General features: G+C 35.6%; 2 protein-coding genes across 4 annotated transcripts; both read right to left on the bottom strand.

Annotated features, from left to right (window-relative positions):
- Positions 1,040–9,602, bottom strand: LOC105166011 (protein IQ-DOMAIN 32). The gene is made up of 6 exons (XM_011085199.2): positions 9,204–9,602; positions 5,573–5,905; positions 5,258–5,488; positions 4,930–5,010; positions 3,174–4,818; positions 1,040–1,386 (listed from the first exon to the last, which is right to left on the bottom strand). Exons 1-6 carry the CDS (start codon positions 9,285–9,287, stop codon positions 1,367–1,369), a joined length of 2,394 nt encoding a protein of 797 aa, XP_011083501.1. The 5' UTR covers positions 9,288–9,602; the 3' UTR covers positions 1,040–1,366.
- On the bottom strand, positions 16,761–23,577 carry LOC105166010 (protein RCC2 homolog). 3 transcript variants are annotated; one of them, XM_011085197.2, is made up of 17 exons: positions 22,912–23,577; positions 22,652–22,713; positions 22,494–22,561; positions 21,972–22,093; positions 21,422–21,527; positions 21,229–21,280; positions 20,510–20,627; positions 20,361–20,391; positions 20,198–20,221; positions 19,984–20,108; positions 19,051–19,132; positions 18,313–18,435; positions 18,111–18,164; positions 17,966–18,035; positions 17,732–17,765; positions 17,138–17,495; positions 16,761–17,055 (listed from the first exon to the last, which is right to left on the bottom strand). In XM_011085197.2, the coding sequence occupies exons 1-16, from the start codon at positions 23,096–23,098 to the stop codon at positions 17,143–17,145; spliced, it is 1,611 nt and encodes a 536-aa protein (XP_011083499.1). In that variant the 5' UTR covers positions 23,099–23,577; the 3' UTR covers positions 16,761–17,055; positions 17,138–17,142. The 3 variants fall into 3 exon arrangements, with proteins under 3 accessions (XP_011083499.1, XP_011083498.1, XP_011083500.1); XM_011085196.2 differs by having other exon boundaries at positions 16,761–17,495; positions 22,912–23,576; XM_011085198.2 differs by having other exon boundaries at positions 16,761–17,492; positions 22,912–23,573.

Raw genomic sequence — 24,293 nt, 5'->3', positions numbered from 1 at the left:
ATATCATCTTTCCGTAACCTACTTTTAGACCAAATGGAAATGGGGCAACCCGCCATATTTTGTGTTTGTTGTTGAGGTTGGACGCTTAACGCCAAGTTCATGAAAATCTCACTATGAATGGATAAGGTGCAAACGGGGACAGCAACAAACAAGTTTTGTAATTTTTTTTTTTAAATATCCATAAAATTACAAATTATATATATTAGCCTCCCAACTTTTGTATCATTTTTAAAATCTTGCATAAATTAATTTTGTTCATACTGGCCCCACCATTTTTTTAAAAAAATTATACATAAATTTAATTTTGTTTAATATATACATTAGCACTCCTAATTATTTTAATCGCCCAATAATGTAATAATATGAACCTAATATATAAATATCACATATAAATTCAAATTATGATAAAATTGGGACAGTCATAGATGAGAGGGTTTTGAATTCATAAATGAACATTGAATTCCGAATTTTAATTCTCGAACTAAATTCTCACCGTATAGATGTTGCAGATACATTCTTGTTTTCTCGTGACGTATATCATCATAGTAGTATCAAACGCCCACCTTATAATATATGAATCTTCAAATACCCCCCTTTAGTTCTCCATCGTTAGCAAATTATCAAATTTATACATTGAAATTATTATCATAGCCTTATGACTTTAAGTTAAGTTATCAAATATGAATTTGTGCAAGATAAATACAAATCAGTTAAGTACTCTAATTTTGAAGGTAGAATCTAGTATTGAAGATTGAATATTACATAGAGTTTCGTTTGGACAAAATATTATTGAATTTGTTTAAAATAGATAAGGTTTCCAAGTAATGAGATTTTTTCAAATTATTAAAAACGTCAAAATTATCATGAATTAATATTTGGTAAAATTACCTTAATTACTATCAAAGATCGTTTTTAGATTGTGTACAAAGCAATCTCCATAAGATTGATGCAAAATCTAATACATGCTAAATGAGCGTCAAAAAGATCTCCTCAACGCAGAAACCCAGAAACCAACACCTCTTGGAATCTTGAGCCAGAATGAGACACACATCCAAAATCAAATAACATTGGCAGCCAAATACAAGTTGACATACAATCAAACTCTTTTCAACAGAAACAAGTTCATTCAGATAGATTGAAAGAAGAAGAAAAAGGGGAAAAAGTAAGAAGAAATAATAATAATAATAATATGATGGTAATTTACATGCAATCTCAATGTCTCTACATCTCTCCAGCAGAAATAATACCATACCGATAGCTTCTTCAGTTTCCGCATCCAAACAAAGCAACATACTTCTGAAAGCAGCCGAAACGCAGAATTTAGGACAGTCAAATATCATTTAGCTGTGAGCCGCAAGATTTGTGTTTACCGCCGCCACTTCCGTTCTGAAACAAATATCAATACAGACAGAATGTCAAAAAATTAATACAATTAACTCGATGATATACATCTTTCATGAATAAGCAACTTCCAACGCATCATAAACCGCACACATTAAGAGAATGAACCGAGATACTTCAACATCTAGAAATCCACATACATAATATACCCCCAATCTCTCCTTTGCATGCATCAGGAACCCTGTTTCTGTTTGTTGAGTGGGGCCTCATCATATGGGAAGTAGCACCCATGATTCAAATGTCATAAAACTGCAGATCAGACACCTTGCTGATGATTTTTAGTGTCTTATCATGCATCAATACTGCTAGCTTAAATGGAAAAAGAGAACGCACAAATTACTATGATCTTAAGTGAAATTTATTTGACAGTTCCACAATTCCATCAGGGTAGGTCACACATACATTATATAACGTCTAGCTCTAAGTTGTTGGCTCCGTAATCACTTCAAATTTATCATTAGATCTAGGGTTGTCAATCGGTAGGGTCTTCCCTTACTCAGGGCCATACCCAAAAGAGATCCAATATATTAGCTTATACCTAAAAGAGAACCGTTATATTAGCTTATACCAGATCCTACCCAACCCGTTCAATGGGTCTCTAGACCCCCAAAGTTATTGTATAGACACTGAGTTATGGATAGGGTAAGAACCGGACCCATGTCTCTTTTAAAAAAGACTAAAAAAATTCTAAATTAAAGCAAAACACTAAACTATCTGAGATACATATTCTAACAAAAATTACTTAGACCTAATTCGCCAATAGACGAACTACTCATATTGGGTATCGAAATAAACTATTATCAAAAAAGAAAGCTGTGATTTCAAGCTAGCAATAATTTATTATAATTCGATATATACATTAAATTTATTAATTTTTTATTTTCAATTTAAAGGCTGATAGACCGAAAATCCAAATCATCAGCTGATATATGCGCAGCCAATTTCATCTTCAATTTCATTTTGGATTACTAATTAACTTAAGGAAAAAGAAAAAATAAATAAATAAAATATTGGGTTAGTACTTAGTATCGTATCCTTTTACCAATAATTATCAATAAATTTATGATTATTGAGACCCAAATTACAAATAACTCTTGTCAATAGAAATTTTTTAAGGAACATACAATTTGTTATATCATTTAAAAGATATTCTAATATGAAAATATTAAGTCAATGTATTATCAGAAATCGAATTTAAAATTACAAAATTTTAAGCCTCAATTTGTCATTTCAAACAAACATTATTGCTTATCATCATGTTGAAAAACATACCTAGCATCATTAATATATTTATATAGCAAATTATTCTATTAATTATTGATTAAAAAATGTACATGATTAAAAATTACAGAATAAGTCATTTTAGGACGCCTTAAGTTCTTGAAATTTGTTCACTTGAATATAGATTGATTAATCGATAATAATCCGATTGAATTGAGAGAAATTACTAGAAGTATTTTTATTACATTCAAATTGGGTATATATGGCCCAAGCCCTAGCCCCTATGGGTATTGATGGGTAGAGACCCAACCCAAATCCAATCTATAACTTTTTAATGGATTTGGACCCAGACCTCGGTCTAATAATATTCACTGGGGGTATGGGTATTTTCCTAATTCTATGGGCCTGTGTAGGGCCTTGACAGCCCTAATTAGAGCCATGGCAATTTAGCATAAAAATAGATTCAAGCATGAGAGCAACTGGTGTTAAAATCAATTCATATGAACCTTTGATAGAGGAAAAAAAAATGAATGAGGAAATTTTGATAATACCTTGAGGAGAATGGGTTCCATTTCCCTTTGCTGCATTTGGCTGTGCCTGAGACAGAGAGCGCTGAATACGAGGGGATCCTTGCCTTTCATTTGTACCAGGTAGGGAATGTCTCTTTTTTAAATAGACATCCTTTTCATGCACATCTGGACTAGATCTAGGAGAGCCATTTGCAATAGCTTTGGCTCTAGCAGATTCAGTCGCTTGCATGTAACTTGGTAGAGAATTACTGCTACTGCTATCTCTTGGTTCCTGCTCCCTCTGATCAGGTTTTGCTGAACCAAAGGAGTTCCTCCTCTTTCCACTTTTGTGCTCCTGTAACTGCTCCAAGCTACTTCTTGAGGCAGAATCTTGATTACGACTCGAAAGGGTTTTTTTATCAACTGATGAAGGCCTATTCTTGCGATTGGTGTCACTTTTAGCACCTTTGTTTTTCTTGGGTTTGACAGACGCTTGGCTAGAAGGTGTTGCTTGAGATTCAGGGACAGTTATATGGCTTCTAGGAGAGGCTTCAGGTGATGACTTGTTTACCATGTGGCTTGCTTCAGATTCCAACTCCAACTGCAGGTCCCTTGGATCTGTTTCTGGCTTGTTCTCTAGCTGATGTGGGTCTGCAGCAATGGTAGAAAGAGATTCAGCAGCAGCGGAGGCAATACTTTCATTTCTCTCCAACTCATTGGTGGTAGTATATGATGGATCAGTTTCCAGTGTGATGGACTTCCCATCAGCTTCAACTTCTAAATTGTCTCCACTTCTATGATGGTCAGTCTCATCTGGAACTTTTGTTTCCTGTTCAATGTCATTGACCCCAGCCTCTGACCTATCTGGTGAATCGAGGGTAGAAGAAATGGAAAGTTCCGTCCCACATTCAGAACCACCAATCTGAATTGCTGAAGCATTGGAAATGGCATTGTCAGCTAATCCGATATCTATAGACCTCAATGGTTGATCATTAGAAGATGAAACGTTTTCCAAACTAGATTCAACTCCAGGATCATGACTGGATGAAATGCTTAATTTTGCAGGAGCGCCAGCTGAACTCAGTTCTTCAAATTTTGATTGTGCAGCAATGAAAGCAGGATTACTTGCCTTTCTTGAGAACTTTTTTGCCTCAGTATCAGGTTGTTCGGTGGAATTCTTTTTCATATCAGGTAAATCTCGTTCACTTCCTGTTTCCTCCTTTTCGGAAAGAGATTCCACTTCCACCTTCTCAATCAAATCTGTATCTTCGATCTCAACTAGAACAGATTCTGTTTCATCTAATTTTTCATTTGATTGATCGATGTTGTGCAGCTTAGAATGACTGGATGAAGGTGATATGGATTTGCATGAATCAAGGTCTAAGTTGTTTGCGTCATGATTGATCAAACTGTCATCATCCTGGGATGCTTCGGCTGACTCACCCACACCAAATTTGAAGTCTGTTGACTCAGTATAACAATCAGATGGAGCTAAAATCTCCTCTTTGGCATCAGAATGTCCAATATTTTCATTATGCTGCTCAATAGCTGATCCAGAGCCTTGTGGCTCTTCATTGCTTACAGATGAAACTGACATCCATCTTTCAAGCCATTTCCAGGCTGAGTCGGATCTTAAGGGGTCACACTTGATATTGATAGGTTTGCTCCTCGGTGTTGATTCCATGAGCTTGCATTAAAATTCAGTAAACATGTCAAGGGCTGAATGAACTTTTACCTGTTCTATGGAATGAAAGTAAAACCGAACTTTAAATCAGAACATCAGCCACATCCATTTTACCTGACGAGCAAAAGCATTGCCAAGTAGCTTTTCGATGGAAATGTAAGCGTATGTGCCATTTGTCTTGGCTTCTTTCTTACTCTGAGAACAGAGAGATTGTCTGACATTAGAATCACAAATTATATAAAAAGAACTGCCGAGGAAGACAACTTCAAACAATTTGGTCCCTGTTCCAGAGTATATGCAATGATAAGGCAGCCACTTTGAGAAGAAAAGGTATTCAAATCCCAGATATGAAAGATGGCACTGGAAGAAGTCTAATAATTTAATGTGAAGGGGAACAGGGAATAATGGAAAATGATGAGCTAATTAAGTTAAATGTTGTTACCAAGGGGGTTATCAAATCATTATTATCCTTTCCAATGGTCTCACTCTGCTTCACAAGATCGCCTGACCCTTCCCCAAGCAGACGGGCACGGCGTGCTCGAACAAGAGCTTGCATTTTGACAATGGCTTGGACACACCGCAGAGTTCCAACAGCATAGCTTCGAACCAAATGTCCACGTACAGCAGCTTGTAATTTGATCACGTTCTTCTGCCTCAATAACACCCGCTGAGCCTGGAGACATATAGAAAAGAATGATGGATAACTATGGCTGATTAACTTATAACATAAAAACTAAATCATGGTATCAAGGCATACCAACAACCCCCTAATGGCCGCCTGAATTATGATAACACTGGACTCATCAACAGTTGCATATGCTCCACAGTCATCCTCTTTGTCAGGTATGGTATCTGACAACTTTGAGCTCAGTTGGGTAGACAACTCGGTCTTCTCTTCAACCAACTGAACTGCCGGGGTCTTCTCTGGAGCAGTCAAGTCAGGCTGCACATGGAAGTCAACAGCAGTAGAATCTGGGTTTTCCTTGTTTGCAGATGAAGGTGCTTCTGAAATGACACTGTTACTCAATACTCGATGTCTCGCAGACCTCTTCCGGAAACTCCATCCACGCCGATCACTAGAGCCCTTGCTCTGCAAATAAGTTCAAATAACATTAAGAAGGATAGAAACAGAGATTTCTCTGAACTGTAAGCTTTTGAGACCTCAATCACGGTATCTAGAGATCAGTCAAAGCTTCACAAGATCACATATACTCAATCAGATGCATGTATAAAAGAGTGGCCATCACTACAAATGCATGAACAAACTGAAGTTAGATAGCTGAAAGCATCACTAGATGCTGGCATCTTAGCAACTAGATCCCGTTTCAGATGGATAGCTTGGCAGGCAATGTTTTCCACAAGAAATAGTAAACTTTTTGCATAGTTGTAAAATTGTGCTCATATTGCATAACAAATGCCTGTCTTTGTAATTAAAAGTTGATTTAAATGGAACCAGAATGTCCTGACCTCTGAAAGTATGTTGGTCTCAGACTGCGCCAAGCCTTTTACTACACTTATTTGGTATGTGACATCACAACAGTATGAGAAAATTATTGGGATAAACAATCAGCTGGTGTTGGCGGTCGCAGGGAAAATATCACGCAGAGAAACTATAAGTGGAAAACGACAAAATGCAGCTTGCGAGATTATGTCAGGACTTACTACATCAATTAAAGGAAGTTTAATGTGTATCTCGTTTTGTCAGTAAAATTAGCTACACAACTAGGCGGCAACTTCACAATCTAAGATGGTGTACAAGGCAAGTGAATATCATGAAAATCAGCATCAACTAAACCAAGGCTACAACATCAGCAATTTATGACAAGTACAAAAAAAAGAGCAGTATGCACGTGGCATATTTATTATGATGAAGTAGACTGACGTGCAAATAAGAAAGACCACTATACAGTGACGTTATGCTATCAAATGAATGAAAATGCGTTAGTTATGTTGCAAATGAGTTATTTATAACTGGGACAATGCAGTAAGAGTCTTTTCTAGTTGCATCGATATTTTCTCCAACCCAATTATTGTCAGGAAATAATTTGCATTAATAGATTCCTGGGAGCCAAAAGTAAGGAACCTATAAACAGGTCAAATTACAGTCGTCCAAGTTGACTTCTAGAAATATGGATCAGCTTAGTGAGCCTTCTGACATGAGATTGCAGTCGCTATCTGTCACTTAAGTGACTCAATCAGAATGCAAAGGTAGATGTATCTATGGAAACAAATTTTATTTTAGAGCATACTTTACTTAAAGCATAAGATATACACAATATAGGTGGTTTATATTCTTATTCATGTTGTTTAGTACTAACTTTTACTGGTTACCCGAAAAAGTTGCAAATACGCTTATATAGAATCAAGTGTTAACTTTGTACCATATACCAACAACATAAACAATGAGAACGAAAGAAGAAAATAAACCTAAGCCTATGCATTTTCATAACTTACAGACAAGAAGAAGTCTTTCACCTTGCAATAGCATCCTAAGCCTATGCATTTTCATACTTACAGACACGAGAAGGACATTTAAGAGGAAGAGAGAAAAAATGAAAGCAGTTTAAGCCAGCATTTAATAAACATCAGCTTCATGAGAGTATGTGAGGATTGCTACATTGCTGCAGTGAAGCACCATCTTGTCTCTAATTGTGACGGTTAGGTAGAAATTTGTAAGATAAGTCTTGATAGTTTTTATAGAATCACGCAACAGGAATATATATCAAAGTAATATGGGGGGCATAGAGGGTTGCCCTTTTGCACACATCAACCAGTATGCATGAAGCATACTATACAAAGGTTTACTACTCTTAGATGATGAGATGCCTGAAAAGCATCTCCATGACTTGTAAGCTTGGGAATATATAAATAAAGCAAAATCCTAGCACTCTCAAGTCACGATTTCAATTTAAATTATAAATCTGAGTAGCAAGCATTTTGCAATAATTCTTAAGTAATATAAATTGAATAAGTCCTTTTTTTGGCTTCTGCATGAGAACATCTTGTAACTATATATGTGCTAGGTTTTTTATACTTTTTTCTTCAAATATCAATTACTTCTGGATTCAAGAAAACCCAAAACTATAAGATATTTTCTTAAACAAGGTTTAGATTTCTTTTACTTTCCTCTTATTCACAAGCTGTACGCTAAATGCCAAATTGATTCTGGTACAGTACAGAAATATAGAATATCCAAAACTATAGTGTCATTTTTAAGACAGCTGTCTTGTCCTGATTGAGTGACCACTCAACAATTAAATGCACAAGAAGCAGAAGAAAATCAGCTTGATGTTGTGGAAACAAAACAAGAATTTTGAAGATCAATATCCAGAATCCTGATGAGAGTGTCTCTCCAACAGCGCTAATGAACAATACTAATTTCACTTCAGCCCTAAAAGCATTATATGCTGAGACACACTAAAAAACAGAAAATGAGGAAAGCCAGTGTAAATTTCCAGTGGAAACAGCCTGAGCTCATAAAAAGAGAAACAAAAAACTAGATGAAGCGGCAGCACAAAAAAGAATAAATCCTTACCTTGTATGAATGATAAAGTTTATATAATGAAAAAGGTGGCAAATAGTTAAACAATCTGAATAGCTTTCCTTTACGCCAAAATTTCATGTCGAAAACGATTGCATTATGTGATCATACCATCAATAACAAAAGAATATTCATTAACAACCACATCATAATGATGCCATACTTATGCGCCAGTGGTCCTCATTCCAACTGCATTATCTTATACAATGGCATTCACTGGAACCTGGTCTATACATTGACTGCAACAGGGCAAGGCAATTCAGAGAAGAACAAATCAGATCTCTAGATACTTCAAACTTATGAGGATTCACCAACAAAGATAAGATGAAACCTCGTCAATATTCCACTTAACAATCATGAATTCTATTTCACCTATTAATTTCAACACCAAAATTACAAACAGATCTAGTTGAACACCAGCATTGCCAACTACAGCATCACAAATCTCCACTTAATCCTGAAGACAAACACAACAAATTTAAGTGACGTAGTCAAGAAAGAAGAATAAAAAAAAGTTGCAGTTCAGTTCACAATACACAAATAACTCCACTTTCACTGATCCTGTAACAGACTTGAGCATCAAACAGTTCAAAATAAAAAAAAATACCAAAACATTTTCACCAAGAAAAAAAAACAAATCAAATCCAATCAATTCAAAGCATAATCCACAGAACCAGATGCATTCAACAATACGAAAACCTACATTCCAAAAAGAGAAAATTCAGACTCCATAAACAAGCTCGAACTCGAACCACAACTTCACACGAGCAAAATCCAATCTCCAAAAAAAAAGAAAAATAAAATGAATAGCAGATAAAAAGCAAACAAACAGATTATAGATATATACTTCCGAAGTTTGGAGATCGTCGTGGTCGACGGAATCGCTGCCACAGGCGATGATCTTGAAGCACGATGCAGTTGGTTTGCCCATACCTTCTCCTTCTCTGTCTAGAAATCCGTGCAAACTCCTCACTCACTCACTCACAAACACACTGTTTCTCTCTCTAAAAATACTCTTTTTTACCCTTTTCCTCAGTCTAGGCTACCACCCTGTCCTATAGCATGGAGGAGAACAACAACAACAACACAGCATATGCTTTGCTAGCTAAGTACATCCATAATAATAATAATAGTAATAATAAGAGTGTGTTGTTGGAAATTGAACCAGATAAAAGGGGCAGTTTGGGAAAGCGGACCTCAACATCTCTCCTCAAATCTAGTTCACTCGTGGCTTTGGATTCCGCTGTTCCGTTTCCTCTTCAAAGCTTCTTTTGGATGCTTCCACATTATATCCGTTGAGACGCTGACCTGGATTTCTTCTTTCTTCTTTTTTATTTTTAAATTTTAAAAGCATCTCTCTCTCTTTTCTTTTCTTTTTTTTTTTTTTATATTTATAGTATCTTACTTTCATATTTGTTTTACTTGGGGATGTTGGGTGAACTCATAAGCTATTTAAAATTTTATATGAACGAGGAACCTGTTTTATTAATTTTTTGTCTTTACATCGCTCCAAAGTATATATTTTTAATGGGAATCGAGTGAAAATCAGAAATATCTGATATAATGATTGTCTGACACTCGATAGATAAAGTACATTATATAGTCGAGAAATTGGTTGACACGTTCCCAAAATGGATCGTATTGCAATTCAATATTAAACGTCATGTTGCCATTCCATCATTCATTCTCCATTGGGGACGAAAGAGAATTTAGTGCTTCTGATCGTAAATATCTAAACCGAATATTCGTTGTTCAATAATTCTTATTTAGAGAATCAGTTCCATCTATGTATAGTATTTTGATCTCATTCATAAGGATATTGACAAGTATTGTACAAAACTTTTAAAGAATGAACTTTAAGGAGTTTTTAACTTATAATCAAAATCTTAACTAGTTTCTTTGATTTTCATCATAGTAAGTACAAATTTTTATTATTAATATTGTACAAGTTTCGTAATAATATTTTTACCTAAACACTTAAAAAAAACTTATCTTAAAATAAAATATAATATCTTATAAGATATTGTAGATGGCCAAATACCCTCTTCATCTTGTGAACAATAAACAATACATCTAATAATTTTAGTTTAATAGGTTTGGGTCCTATTAAGTCATTTGATTATTTTTTAAATTTATCAAAAATATAAATATTATACTTTTAATTGGACCCTTGTTAATTAACCAACAAAATTTATCAAAATTCATTACTTATAGAAGTACTCACGAATTTTTTGTATTTTACAATTACGTGTCTATGTTATAAAAATGGTGATCGAGTGGTTTTAAACTTACTCACGTAGTTTGGTGAGATTCGTTCACATATTCAAACTCCTTCCAATGTGCTTTTAACAAATATTATTTATTATGTGCTCGTTGAATTAGGAACGAGTTTCCTATTTTAGATCACATTACATCTTCTATTCAGTTTAACAATACATAACATATGCATAAGATATTTTTTTAAATAAAATAAATTATGTCATATTTGTACACGTGACGTACATATGTTGATGAAATAGAATATGCAATATGATACGAAGTAAAAATTCAATCCACTTTGACGGGCTTTTGCTTATTTATGTGAACAATATTCGTCTCTTGATTGTGTTATATCAAGATTAGGTCACTCGTGTCCTATTGTCCGGTAGAGAACTGAACTCCTGATTACTGAATATCGGCTCTATTAGCTCTAACTAAGAAGGCCTCATTATCCGATGGGGAACTGCACTCCGACAGGGTTGAATTTTACCCTATCCATCCCGGTCTAAGCTAGCCCCCCTATTCCATAACCAGTCTGGTCTAAGCTAGCCTCTATCCCGTGTCCTGTCGTTGGCCCTATACCGCAACGGCTTACGCGCTAGTTCTTCACTCCCTCCCGCTGCTATCCGCGAGAAGATTAGAACAAGAGGGTGCCGCAGGTAGCTCCACTAGCTTGACTCATTCCACCCAGCAAGTTGCTAATAGACTGGACTGGCTTAGAATCAATGCTTTGACCGCTAATGCCGTCTCCCCCATAGTAGTGGGGAATAGCCAAGCCAAAGATGCTACTTTCCAGCCCACGGGAAAGCCTCCTCTTTCTGGTCGGAATCAATGATAGCCCCCTCATTTGGGTAAAGAAAAGAACTAAAGGTAAGGAGCGGTCGCTAGGGCAGGGCCGTATTCAATTCCGGATCAAATTTAAAAGGTTTAATGGAATTCACCTTCAAGTGAATTGTAAAAAAACAAATTACTCATATAAAAAATAACAGCAATTTACCACATAGAGAGATAAATTGTTGTATTTTTAAAAAAATACAGATAAATAAACTGCTAATTTTTTTTCTATAAAAAGACAATTTGCTCATTTATAATATCACAAAAAATGAATTCTGTTTTCCCCAAATTTAAATATGGTGTAATTTGGGTTGGGGGTGAGGTTGGGGTGGGATGGGGGGGAGGGGGGTCAACTACACAAGTTCAACTAAGGAATCATCACACTTGACATCATTGTTAATTTGTTATCATTATGCAATGCTGTTAACTTAAATTATCATTATCTAAAAATGTTAACTTGAATTTCATAGATAATGATGTTATAGATTGACTAATAGGTGACGATTAGCTGTAATAATCCCCTTTATGTCCCTTATCTGTAAATAATGATCACTTCTCATTTAATCAATTGCCAATTATTATTATCAGTTTGAGAAGAAAAAAATACTTCTGTAATTTTTTTTTTCTTTAACATTATATCGATTCAACCAATACACCAACAAACTAAGAATAGTAAACAATATCAATATAATTAATATATCAATACGACTGTAAATAAATTACAAAGGTCCACATAAAATAAAACAAACACCCACATATTCAATTAAACTAAAACTCATGATTTCGAAATTGTTAATGATGCATCAGTCTTAATACTTCAACAAAAGTTGGGACCAGCTTCTTCATCAAGTCCTTGTTTTTTTTCCTTTTCTTTTTCATTAAATAATGTAATAAAGGAACTAATCATTGTAATTATGCATTAAATATGAAAATTCATGTATAAATAAATAACGGAATCAATCCTTTTATTATACATCGACTCCATCTCGTCTTTGCAATAACTTTTATTTTTCAGATAAAAATAAATTTTAAATAAAATTAGCTTCAGCTGTATTAAAGGTTTGACGTATTAGAAAATAAAACTTAAAATTGAAAAAAAAAAAATTATTTGTGGTAAACATAGAAAACAATTAAGCAAGTTGGATTAATTATTTGTGAAGAAGAACAATGATTAACAAAAATAATTCAAGTATTTAAATAGTCACATGTGATGGACATGTTCATCTTACTTTAGTTATTTATTTTTTGCCCATATATATAATGTAATTTTAAAATATGTATAATAGATTGTGAAGTTAGTTCATTCACGAGATTGATCAATTCACAATATGAACATGTCACAAGTATTTATTTTATTTTTTTTCGGGATTCAAAAAAGAAACTTTAATTACAATGAAAAATAACTCATAAGTATAAATACATACATTTATAATGAAATGAAATAATTTTCAATGTTATTCCTAATACGACAATTACAACTTTACGTACGTTGCGATCTTATTAATTAAGCTAGCTGGGACCATATTTATCAGGAATAGTAGAATAATTATTGTTTGACGTTCTTCAATTATTCCCTTCAATTAATGTCATTAATTGCAATTTTATTCTTTAAATAATTGAAATTATTTTGCCACATAAGAATTTACGAAAAAGTTTTGAAAGTATGAGTTCTTCTAAAATTTGTCATAATTATAAATATTTTATTGTTATTTAAAAAATTACAAATACCCTAAAATTGATTGTCATGAGAAATACATTCTCGTGTCAATTCATTATAAGGATTTTTGTTACACGATCATTAATTTTAAGGAGGTATTTATAATTTTTTAAATAATAAAAAATAATTTGTAATTATGATAAATCCAAGAAGAGTCCATTGTAATTCACGAAAATTATATAAAAACTAGGATTCGTTCCGATTAAATTTGAGTTAATCATAATACATGAGAAAAGTGAGAAAATATATAATACATATAATTACATTTATCACGTTGTTGGTTCGATCCAATTAATTCTGATCTGAATAAGAATTTTTTGTCCGTACCAACGGGCCCCACAGCATATTGATCATGTGAGGACAGGTAATTTAAAGAATTAATGATTGAATTATTAGCAAGATTAATTGCATCAACGGTAACGGTGTTTTTAGTTACGGAAGAACGGCGTTGGACGGAGTCTAAGGAACGGGGTTGACAGCTACTTTGTCGGTACTCGGCACGTGTCGGACATCGGGAGGCGACACGTTGTGAGTGCACATGGGCTACATCATTGTATGGTGTTTTCCGATAATTATAGGAAGCGAAGAAGGTGAGGAGTGTCTGTTGGTCTGTGGCGCGCACGCGATGTCAGAGCTGCTCTGCTGCTGCAGGTTCTATGCACCGTTGTCGATTTGGGGGTGGTGATGTGATGATAATTATCTTACCCTGTGGGCCCATGTGACAATTTCAGAGCAGCTGCTGAGAGTGCTATTGGACCCAACTGAGAGAGAGAGAGAGAGAAATTGGAAAAATAGGATTAGAGATCAGAAATTGAAGATTATGTTGATTTGATCAGGTTTGTTGGTCTACCATTTTGACCTACACCCATTGGAACAATATCTTTGCTTGATTAATACTCTACACTAATCTCATCGATTAGTGATAAGAAACAAAAAATAGACTATGCCCCCATTAAGAAAAGACAAATTAGAAAACCAAGAATAATGAATTAGTATTAAAACTGTCGATCAATTAATATCGAATGCCGTTGGTCGGATAACTATTGATGAAAGATACAAACTGTCATATTATCCTAATACTTATTTTTGAGAGAGAAAGTGAAAGAATGATCAATATAACAATTCTCTTTAAATACAATCATAAGAGTTTCGTACAAATGTCCAAAAGTTAAAACGGACAAACGCCCCCAAACAAATGTAAAGTGGAGCAATAGGGAAATTCGAGCTAAGTTGATTCAATCCAACAATATCCTCTATTAAAAAACACAGTTCGTTTCACTTAAACTACCACATCGATGAACTGTATCGGGATTTTCAATTCACAATATCATTATGCATGAGAGCATATTATCATGTACACATTCAACAACCCATCAAAATGGGTAATATGTATGAATTTATGGTTCAAGAAAGCAAAAGAGAGATGCATTTGGTGGGAGTAAGTGTGTAGTTGATGGCTTAATATGCCAAGAAACATATACATTTGCTCATAATCAACATATAATGATAAGGTTTCCACAACTTATTATTTGTTTAAGTGTGGTGGTGTGAGATTCTATGAGTTGTCATAGCCTCTGTCTTCTTTTGCTTCAAAGAGTTGTCATAGATGACCTACTTTTGCTACCCTCTTTACTCCCTTTATTACCCCTAAAGTTTTGTTCTCTTGGCCATGCCAAATTATAACAATTTTAACTTAAAGTGGGAAAGAACATTCAAAAGCAAAAGACTACTTCAAACAAATTAATTTGGTACATCTAATGTAGTTACCTCAAAGTTTCAAAACAAGAATCTTTAAAGAGAAAGGAATCGTCATGCTACGTTTAGAACAAACCCGACATCAAATCTGCTGAGAAATCAAAGTCGTGGTGAAAATGACTGGATTATTCTGCGACGTTTAGGCCGTTGCTTCGGCCATAATCCCTTGTTCGAAGTCTGGTGATTACTGTTAAGGCACTCAGTCTCAAGGCTGGTATTGAAGGGCAAATGTCAAAGTCTAGTAATTACTTGTAGGTAGAAGTAATGAACCGGGAATATAGTTTTAGGTACAGCTGCAAGTTATTATCTCAAATCAGACACTTTTAAGAAATGGTGGGCGCCTCAGTCACATGGAGAAAAGCTCCAATCATTACAGCAAATACAAGTGAAAATGCAACGTTCATTTCACTCTTCCCCACTGCAAAATAATGTCAAGTGCTGAGCCCAAATTTGGATGATGACATCTCTGAAATTGTTAGCCCTTATACCAGCATGCTTATATATCATTGAGTATATGCGTGCGCGCACGCACACACATACACGTGCCTGTTGTGTGTGTGTCTGTGTGTGTATTCTTTACGACAATGGAACAAGGTTGAGGGCATGGCATGAAGAAAGGAATGGCTGGAAAAGAACAAGGGATAAGAACTTTACACGTCAAGATAGCAATAAACATGGTATTATACATAATCATAGAGCTCCAATATCCCCCACTTCGACATATTAAGAATCTAGTGGTCCAAAAGCATCTCTGTCTCAATTTCTCCTAGCACCTAATGGGATTGATCGTTTATGAAGTTATGTACGTTGAGATACAGCAAATCTATGATAGATTTGTGACAAGAAGCCCCTCTCAAAACCTCATCAAGAATCCATTGAATCTCTCGACAAGTTTTCTGTAGATGAAACCAATGAATGGAGTTGAAGACTGCAGAATCCAAGCCCCTGGATCACTGTTTTCTCACAACAACTGATCTATGATGCATGGTATTTTTGATTTCTAACTTATCATACAACGGTAGTGATTAAAATCACTGACGTACAAAACTATAAAGGCACTTGATCATTTGATCAAGAGGGGAATTTTAATAGTTGCAGGTGATTATTTGGTCAATGCATGTGAGGGTAGTCAATGTCTCCATTGTTGTACCATGTGCTCACATGCACAGGCATTGTTGAGACTCAGAGGTAGATGCCTGCTGTTGTAGCACATAATTTTTTACTTAACAAGCCAAAATTAAAGAAAGTAGGACCTTAAGAAACATGTACACAGAAAATCCAACCAATTTCAACGTGCGATGAAGAGATCACCATCAGAAATGAATGTTCAAGTACTATACGTGGAAGTACATGAAAAGACAAGATTCTCTACCTTAAAACAGAATGGGAGGACACAATTGTATGCACTAGAAAAGATGGGCCATTGTCGGCTGAATTGATGGTTTTGAACAGCATTACGTAAGGGCAAAAGTTTCTCAAACAAAAAGAAAGGGGAAACTGCTGCTACAAGTATTGATTACATTGTCAAACTTAGTGACCTAGAAAGAAAAGAATCTGCTCGTCAACTCAATGAAAGTTAACTTGGTTTTTTACAATCTGGGGAAAAAATTGAAAGTCATAGGGCAACCAGATGCAGAAAAGGCAAGTGCACAAGGAAAAAGGATTGAGCAAAATGTCAATGTCATCATATGAAAATGCACAATTTAGTGTTGGCCTGCCGAGGATGATACTCTTGGCTGGCCAACCGCATCATCATCATTGATCTGTGTGAAGCCCACATGAGAGTGGTCATGGTGGCTCAGAATCAGCCTGTCTGAAAAATACCCAAAAACAACCATATCCAATCCAACAAATGATTTCTAGAATTGCAGACTAAGAGATCTAAATATAAAGAATCACACATCTAGCGGTCTGAAACAGGCTTAGGGTCGCAATGTTAAAAAGAGAACTACCAAACAAAGCAAGATAGAAAGAGATTTTCTTTCTCTTTTTCTTCTTTTCCAACATTTTTTGCCAAAGAATAGTCAAATACTCAGGAACTTGTCAAATATCAGCCCTTCTCTGACATACAAGGTTAATAACGTCAATTCAGGATAACATTTGACTCAGAGGGGGTTCAAAATTTAAATGCATCCTGAAAAATTGGAAAAGGAAATGGAAATGTAAAGAGTCATAGCACACTTAATCAATAAAAAGAAATTATAATAAAAACGAACCATGTTCATGACTTTTTTGGCCTCCCCCTCCTACCCGATCCTTTTCCTTCAGCACTCTGTGAGCTTTTTGTCTGTGATGGGGGTCGTCCCCTCCCACGACCATTGCTCTTTCTCCCTGAAGCAGATTTGCCTGTATTTTTGCCTCTTCCTTTACCTGAGGACTTCGCGCCTCTTCCATGTTCAGCCTGACCATTAAGCATTTCGTCACTATCATCAGTGTCATACTCACTATCTTCCTCATCCTCTGAAGAACTTTCTACATTCTTCCTCTTTTTCGAATTTTGAGATTTTTTGACAGAACTCTTTTTTGGAGTTTTTTCAGCCACCGCGGGTCCACTATCAGGTACTTCAACCACTGCTGCATGGAAATTCAGAATCATGTGCTATATACCCAGCATTTGTTAAACCAAGTCAGACAGTAAACTAGTACTTTTACTGGGTAAAAGATACACTCAAAACTGTGCAAGTGCACTCTCAAAAGTTAAAATATCTCAACCAGGCAACAAATTTCTGTGAATACTTATAAAATGAGACTCAAAATGTTGACATTGTGAAGATTTCAAATGGTTTTTGAACATGTCTACTTTATTATACCTTCATTGGCAGCTTTACCGTCGTGTACTTCAAGCTGTCAAGAAAAACATGAAAACATCAGATACCCTCTGGAACTTTTATTAACTTAGATTAGATGTGACTAATAAAGACACTCGGGCAAGAAAAAATCAGAAGGAATTGTAGAGCCAGGAAACAAACAAAAGTTAAGCACTTAAGCATTTAATTACATGTTCATTAAGCCAAACACGAAAAGTTCATTACAGAAAACTGTACCTGTTCAAGTTGATCAGCAATATTTGTTCTATCAACTACCACCAAGGAATGGGCAAATCCACAGGCAACACTACAATGAATTGCAGCCAAAATAAGTTCTCTATAAGAAATGACAGTAAGTCTATATTGTAAAAATATTACCAACCTGATTACATGCATTCCCTCTAGGATGTCCACCTTTTTGGGGATTGCAGAAGATCTGAAAAGAGGCAGGAGCAAAAGCAAGGCTAAGAAATATAATGGTTACATATTTCTAGATAAATGCATGTATTTCTGGAGCATAACGTGCATGTGCATGTGCATGTGCATGCGGCATGCAAACTAAACATATCAAAACCACCAAATACTTTTGTCCATTAGGTCCATATCCCAGTTCCCCAGATTGTGCATGGCCCCAGCTTATGCATGAAGAATCAGCACCGACAAAGTGGTGCATATTGCCTGAATCCATGCAGCGTAGATGCCAGCCACTGTAGAAGATGCCAGCTCATCAGATGATAAACTAAAAAATACACTCCATGTTTTGACAAAAAGAAAATCCTACACAATATTAGCAATATGAAAGTGAACAGACTCTATGCTTTCATAAAGACAGAATAAAGGACACCTAAATTTGATTGACTTTATGCATCATTGTTACAAGAATGCTGGTCAAAGGCAAACGAGGCCTTTGGGTTGGGTTGCGAATAGAGTTTTCCTTTCTTTCTATTTTGTGGCTCGAGGGGCATGTGAAAAAACCAAGCTAAAGCCAGAGAACGTAACGCATGAAGGGGTTCGTGTGGTAAAAAGATAGGGGTGTGTTCATCCTTCTTCCAAGCCATTTCTCTCATATTTTGAGCAGAGCTTTGAGAAGGTTAAAAATGCTGGTATCACTAGAGATAATTAGAATGGATCTCCACATCTGACACCAAATTGGTTCATTTCATCATTCACTTTTTAAAAAAAGTTTATTTTATATTTTGCACATATAGACTAATAGAAATAAACACTGTATTTATGTTCTTACAATAACTGGTTATATTTAATCAGTGAAAACATGCAAACAACAAAACCGAACACTATTCAAGGATGGGAAGAAGCAACACCTCAAATCCATCAAAGGCTTAGGGTACATCCAATCATCCCCACTGTTCTTAATCTTGCCCCACATGTAAAGCTGTCCACCACCTGCGAAGACAAGAGTCAAGTCAATGAAAGATTTTGGTCTCAAGGCCCCGTGATATGTCCCATCCAGTCTAGTAACCTTCTCAGAACTTCGTAGCAAGAATCTTTGGGGTGAGAGATTCAACTGAACATCAAGGTTTAGCAAAATTTTGCATTCCCAGCACCAGTGCAACTAGAATCAGACTGATCACTCACTAAATGTGAAGGCATATTAATCAAAGAGTGATGAAGTATTTCTTAGCTAGTCTACCCTGATAATGAGAAATGGCGCAGAAAATATGTTAGATCCAAGGAAACAAACTAAGGCTGACTAATTATCAAATCCTTATCATCTTAATGGTAAGGAATGAGAACTAGATCCCATATTAGTACTATAGGGAACTCTCAAGGTCATATAAACTCAAAGTAACATACAATAACATGGGATGAAGTCTTATATCTTAGAATCAGGATCACAACAGTTCCCCATGCTCCATACCCATGACACTAGAGGGCTGGCTTCTGCTAGCTTAACTTAGCCCCAGGGAACACTCAAATAGTGAATACCAGCATCGCCAGCACCAGAATTGCAACTTGGAGGGGCAAAATAGAGCTCTGGTACCAATTAGTATGACTAAAAGCTGTTCAAGTAGGAGAGGAAGGACAAAGCCATATTAAACCTATATTAGTACCATACCAATCTAGGAACCATTTACCATATCTTGCAATTAGGATCATAACACAATTGTATCATGATAGAAATTACAAAAACATTTGGTAGCAACCAATGCCAAATGAGGAGTGTAAAAGAATCCAACATAAAGAAAGAGAATTCATCCCAGAGGAAGCTAATGCTGGAAGGTAGCAAGTCCTACCGGCTGTACATGCCGAATTAGCAGAACCTGCTGAAACGACTGCATCAGGTGGCAGTACGTTATGCCTTGTGAAAACATCAACACACCGTGGAGTCCATTCATCCTTCTGTTCCCTATGTCCAAGCCTGTCACCAGCAGCCAAACAATCAAGTCCATGACCATCAAAAAAGCTAAAAAGCAAGAACATAACCACTGAGTGAAACTAATAGCATACCTTCCATAACCACCAAAGCCCCACCTAATCATTGTGAAAAATAAATACAAAGAAATACATAATAAGTCAGGTGTTCTGAATTAAAGGATCATCAGGTATACTCTTTTTCAAGGAATTACTGAATGAACAGACACAAGTTTCACTCAGACAGAATGCAACTTACGTGTAAACATGTCCATTCTTATCAACCGCCACTGAGATCAAACAAACAAACAGGACTTACAAATTAACTATCTCACAGAACACACAATAACATAATTAGTGGATAAGATCAGAATCGTCAAGCAGAACTCGATTAGTTCTGTAAAAAACCTGTATGATTAGTTCCACAAGCAACTTTTACTATAGTCTTCTCGGAAAGGGAGGCTATAGCCCTAGGGCGAGGTTGAGCTTCATAAGCAAGCTTCACAGAGCTGTCTTTGGTATTATACTGCCAATCAAAAGAAAATCTAGTTATTACTCCAATGAAAAAGAACAAAACAAATGACAATCTTGGGTAAAAAGAAACCTAAGTTAACTGAAGCTAGCAAATTAGCAATGTGGAATTTTTCTATGTCAAGGCATGTCATATATCATAAAACAGAGATAATTTCATCTGCAGAGCTATTTCCATGATGAATGTAGAACTTCAAGATGTATACCGCTACAATTTGAACACAAAAGTACCAAAAGGATGATCATAATTAAATTTGTAATCCACTCTATCCAAAAGAAACAACAGATATGAAGATTACATATTTTTTACATACATTAGAGTCTTCGGTTAAGCACCTCCCTTCACACTTACAAGCTCAAGTTTATCATATGTGGCAGAAATAAACAAGAAAAGCCAACTCAGAAAATTGACCATAACACCCAGAAATTTTACTTTCTAAGACACAAATGTTAACTTTGGTACAATACATGTACCAACAATTTCTTAACAAATCTTTAGGAGAAGGCACTTCCAGCAACCAAGAGATAAGTGAAATAAACAATAAAAAACAACCAAATTAACTATAGATAAAGAAACTTAACTCTTTTGAGCCTACCTCATTGTTGGAACCATGCCCAAGCTGACCATACTGTGGAAGACCAGCAGTTCTAGGAAATGTGAAATAAATTGAAACAAAAAGTAAAATAAAATCAGCAATGTTTCAATAGATGGAACTGAACAAAACGTATAACCACACTAATTAAAAATTTCCAAAAGTAAAATATGCAACAAAGTCCAGAAAACCATACAATATAGAAGATCCTTCAATAGAAGTCAACCACACGGTGAAATCACCACCACAAACTGCAGTTTTGACTTCAGAAACTAGACAACGAACTGGAGATAATTCAACTTCTGCAACAAAAAGGGCAAAAGGCAAGGCTGTCAATCAAATATTAATACCACAATTGCATGCACAAACAATATTACTGAGTATATTCACACTCTAAACATGACGGGCCTATACTGATAAAAAAGGAAAAAGAAAAAGGTCAATGATGCAGCCAGTCCAACTGCAAGGAATCGCTACTCAATGAATTGTCAAACAGTAGTGCAAAGGGTTTTAGAAAGAAAACAATTTCTTAATCAACAAAATTACCAGAGATCCAGTAACTATTTAATAACAGCAAACTATAAGACCCATTATCCAGAGCACGCATGCATGCAGGATAACAGAATCAGATTTCTTGCATATCAGTCTATGACATGCTGATACAAGTTAACTGCATCAGGTGCTATAATGCTTGCAATTAAGTATTGAAATTGAAAACTTCGAATAATCTCAGAGAGAGAACTCACCATTTTTTACAGAACCTGAACCAAGCTGCCCATGCTTATTCCAACCAAATGCAAGAGAGAGGCCATCTTCAGTCACTACCACAGAATGACTCCTCCCAGCCCCTGCTCTAACAACTTTATACCTGAAATTAAGCATATGCTAGTTAACCCAACGATGGTGAGCATCACATGTAGTCAAGAATAAATTTGTGCACTCGTTCTAGTGGGAATTGCATAAATGCGACAGAATCCTCAGTTCCCCAGGGTGACCATAATTCAATTATAGTTAGAAATACACACCACCTGATGGACCTCTCCCCTTACATTAAAATGCATGCTAAATCACATACTCTACATGGCATCTAAAGACGGAGGGCGATGAAAATAATGGCCATGATTATAGACATGGTTTTCCATAATTCAAAAACAAAAAAGAAAAGAAGACAAACATTCTCCTCATTGGAATTTCGCCAAAAGCTAAGAACTTAGAAGCCTATCAATTTTCATTTCAACAACAAGATAACAGGATGAGAGGTAACGAACTTGGACAATTCTGAAACAATTGTTGGCCTATCTCGCTGAACTTTATCCCCGTGACCAAGCTGACCCTTCTGCACACATTACAAACACAAAACAAATGCATAAAAATGAAGCACAAACTGTCAGCTAGTCAAAATCCCAGCTAAAAGAACACAACATACCTCATTGCGGCCCCATGTATAACAGCGTCCTTCAACGTCCAACGCCACACAGTGACAAGACACTACATTTCACAAAATCACCAACATAAAATTTCCACACCCATTCAAATTTATCAAAAGCAACTAAACCTTAAAAGTAAGAAAACAAGTATAGGAAACCTGACCTCACTAAGTTCCAACTTCACATACCACAGCAATAAAAAGCAGAAAACAAAAACACCAAACCCGAAAATAAACCAACAGTTTTTCGTCTCATTTACCGCAACCAGAGGCAACAAAGCGAATATCCACTCCCATAAGCGGGCGCAGCCTCGTGGGAGAAACCAAATTTTCCTCCAGCGTGGTCCTCCGTCGGCCCATTGCATCCCACGCAGTTGTGCCGCAGAAAAGCAACTCCCCACCCTTCACCTCCTCCTCCACTTTCTTCTCCTCGTCCACCGGCTCCATCTCCCGCCAACCCAACTCAACCACCCAAAAATTAAAAAAAAACAAAAACCACCACCACCACCAGAGATCCAAGAAACCGCTCGGCGGAAGGCAGAACACGTGGAAGAAATGAAGGGTAATCAGCGGAAGAGCTAAAGGTTTCAAGATGGAGGCCAAAAACAAGCCCTAGATTGGAGAGCTGAAAAGGGTCATTTGAATTGAAAACCCTACTGCCACCCACCACTTAGTAATGCGGTTTACAATTTAATTTAATGCAAAAAGGGGGTAAAGAAAAGTGGATAAGGGATTGTGTATTTGGGTGTATCCTAGAATTGGTGAACAATGACTTTATGGGTAAGATATATATATATGTATAGTTATTAGCATGCTTCGAGAGAGAAATAAACTGAAATATTGTTAGAAATAGGGCACAAAAAGCTTCTGTAGTCGTTTTCGGATAGATTTGGATTTGCCATTTGTTTGTGTGTAGGCCCTGTAGGGTTTAAGGGTTCCCACTTCCCGCGAACTTTGTCCTCTGGATATTTGGGGCAAAATTCACTCCTTTTATTAGGGTTCTTCCTTTTACCATCAAGGGAGGCTTGTTTTTCTGTTTCAATTTCTTTCCTCTTTCAGGTTTGGATTGAAAATTGTTGGAATTCTATAATACAATCATTTTTTAAGATATATGAGTGATTTTATAACTTTTCATTTTTCAAGTTCTCACCTTCTCATTTATCAAAATGTCTGAATTCCTATATTTATTTTGTCCTACTTATCAATTCAATCAATTTTGATCTTTTATTAACAATTATAGAAGATCATCAAAGTATTGTTTCGGAAGGAATGATTGTATGAATGTATTGTGATAATATATTTAGATTAACTAATAAACTTATGTCAATATTTTTTTAATAAAAGATATATTTTCCCTATGATTATTAAGAGAAAGTACCTTTTTGGTATTTTAATTTTTTCGCTCACTATTTTTTTAATATTTAATTTAATTTAATATTTAAATTTCTATCTAACTTCCCACTCTTTTACTAAATCTTAGGATGTATTTTGAATTGATGGATTTCGGATTTTGAGGAAGGATTTCAAATGACTCCATTTGAAAGAAAATTGAAATCCATTCATATTCATTAAAAATTAGTTCCAAATTAAAATAAAAGAATTTGAAATCCTTTATACTTAAAATTATCCAAACATATCCAAC

Source organism: Sesamum indicum, linkage group LG7, assembly GCF_000512975.1.
Source record: "Sesamum indicum cultivar Zhongzhi No. 13 linkage group LG7, S_indicum_v1.0, whole genome shotgun sequence".
Taxonomy (NCBI): domain Eukaryota; kingdom Viridiplantae; phylum Streptophyta; class Magnoliopsida; order Lamiales; family Pedaliaceae; genus Sesamum; species Sesamum indicum.
The sequence above is the reverse complement of the archived record's forward strand: the minus strand, read 5'-3'. Positions and strand labels throughout refer to the sequence as shown.

Coding starts and splice junctions, on each gene's coding strand:
- LOC105166011 (XM_011085199.2), bottom strand. CDS start 9,287: ATGGGCAAACCAACTGCATCGTGCTTCAAGATCATCGCCTGTGGCAGC. Junction 5,489..5,572: donor CGGCCATTAGGGGGTTGTTG/GTATGCCTTGAT, acceptor ATATGTCTCCAG/GCTCAGCGGGTGTTATTGAG. Junction 1,387..3,173: donor TGGAACCCATTCTCCTCAAG/GTATTATCAAAA, acceptor TATTTGTTTCAG/AACGGAAGTGGCGGCGGTAA.
- LOC105166010 (XM_011085197.2), bottom strand. CDS start 23,098: ATGGAGCCGGTGGACGAGGAGAAGAAAGTGGAGGAGGAGGTGAAGGGT. Junction 20,109..20,197: donor GGCTTTGGTGGTTATGGAAG/GTATGCTATTAG, acceptor TGCTGGTGACAG/GCTTGGACATAGGGAACAGA. Junction 18,036..18,110: donor GAGGGAATGCATGTAATCAG/GTTGGTAATATT, acceptor AATTCATTGTAG/TGTTGCCTGTGGATTTGCCC.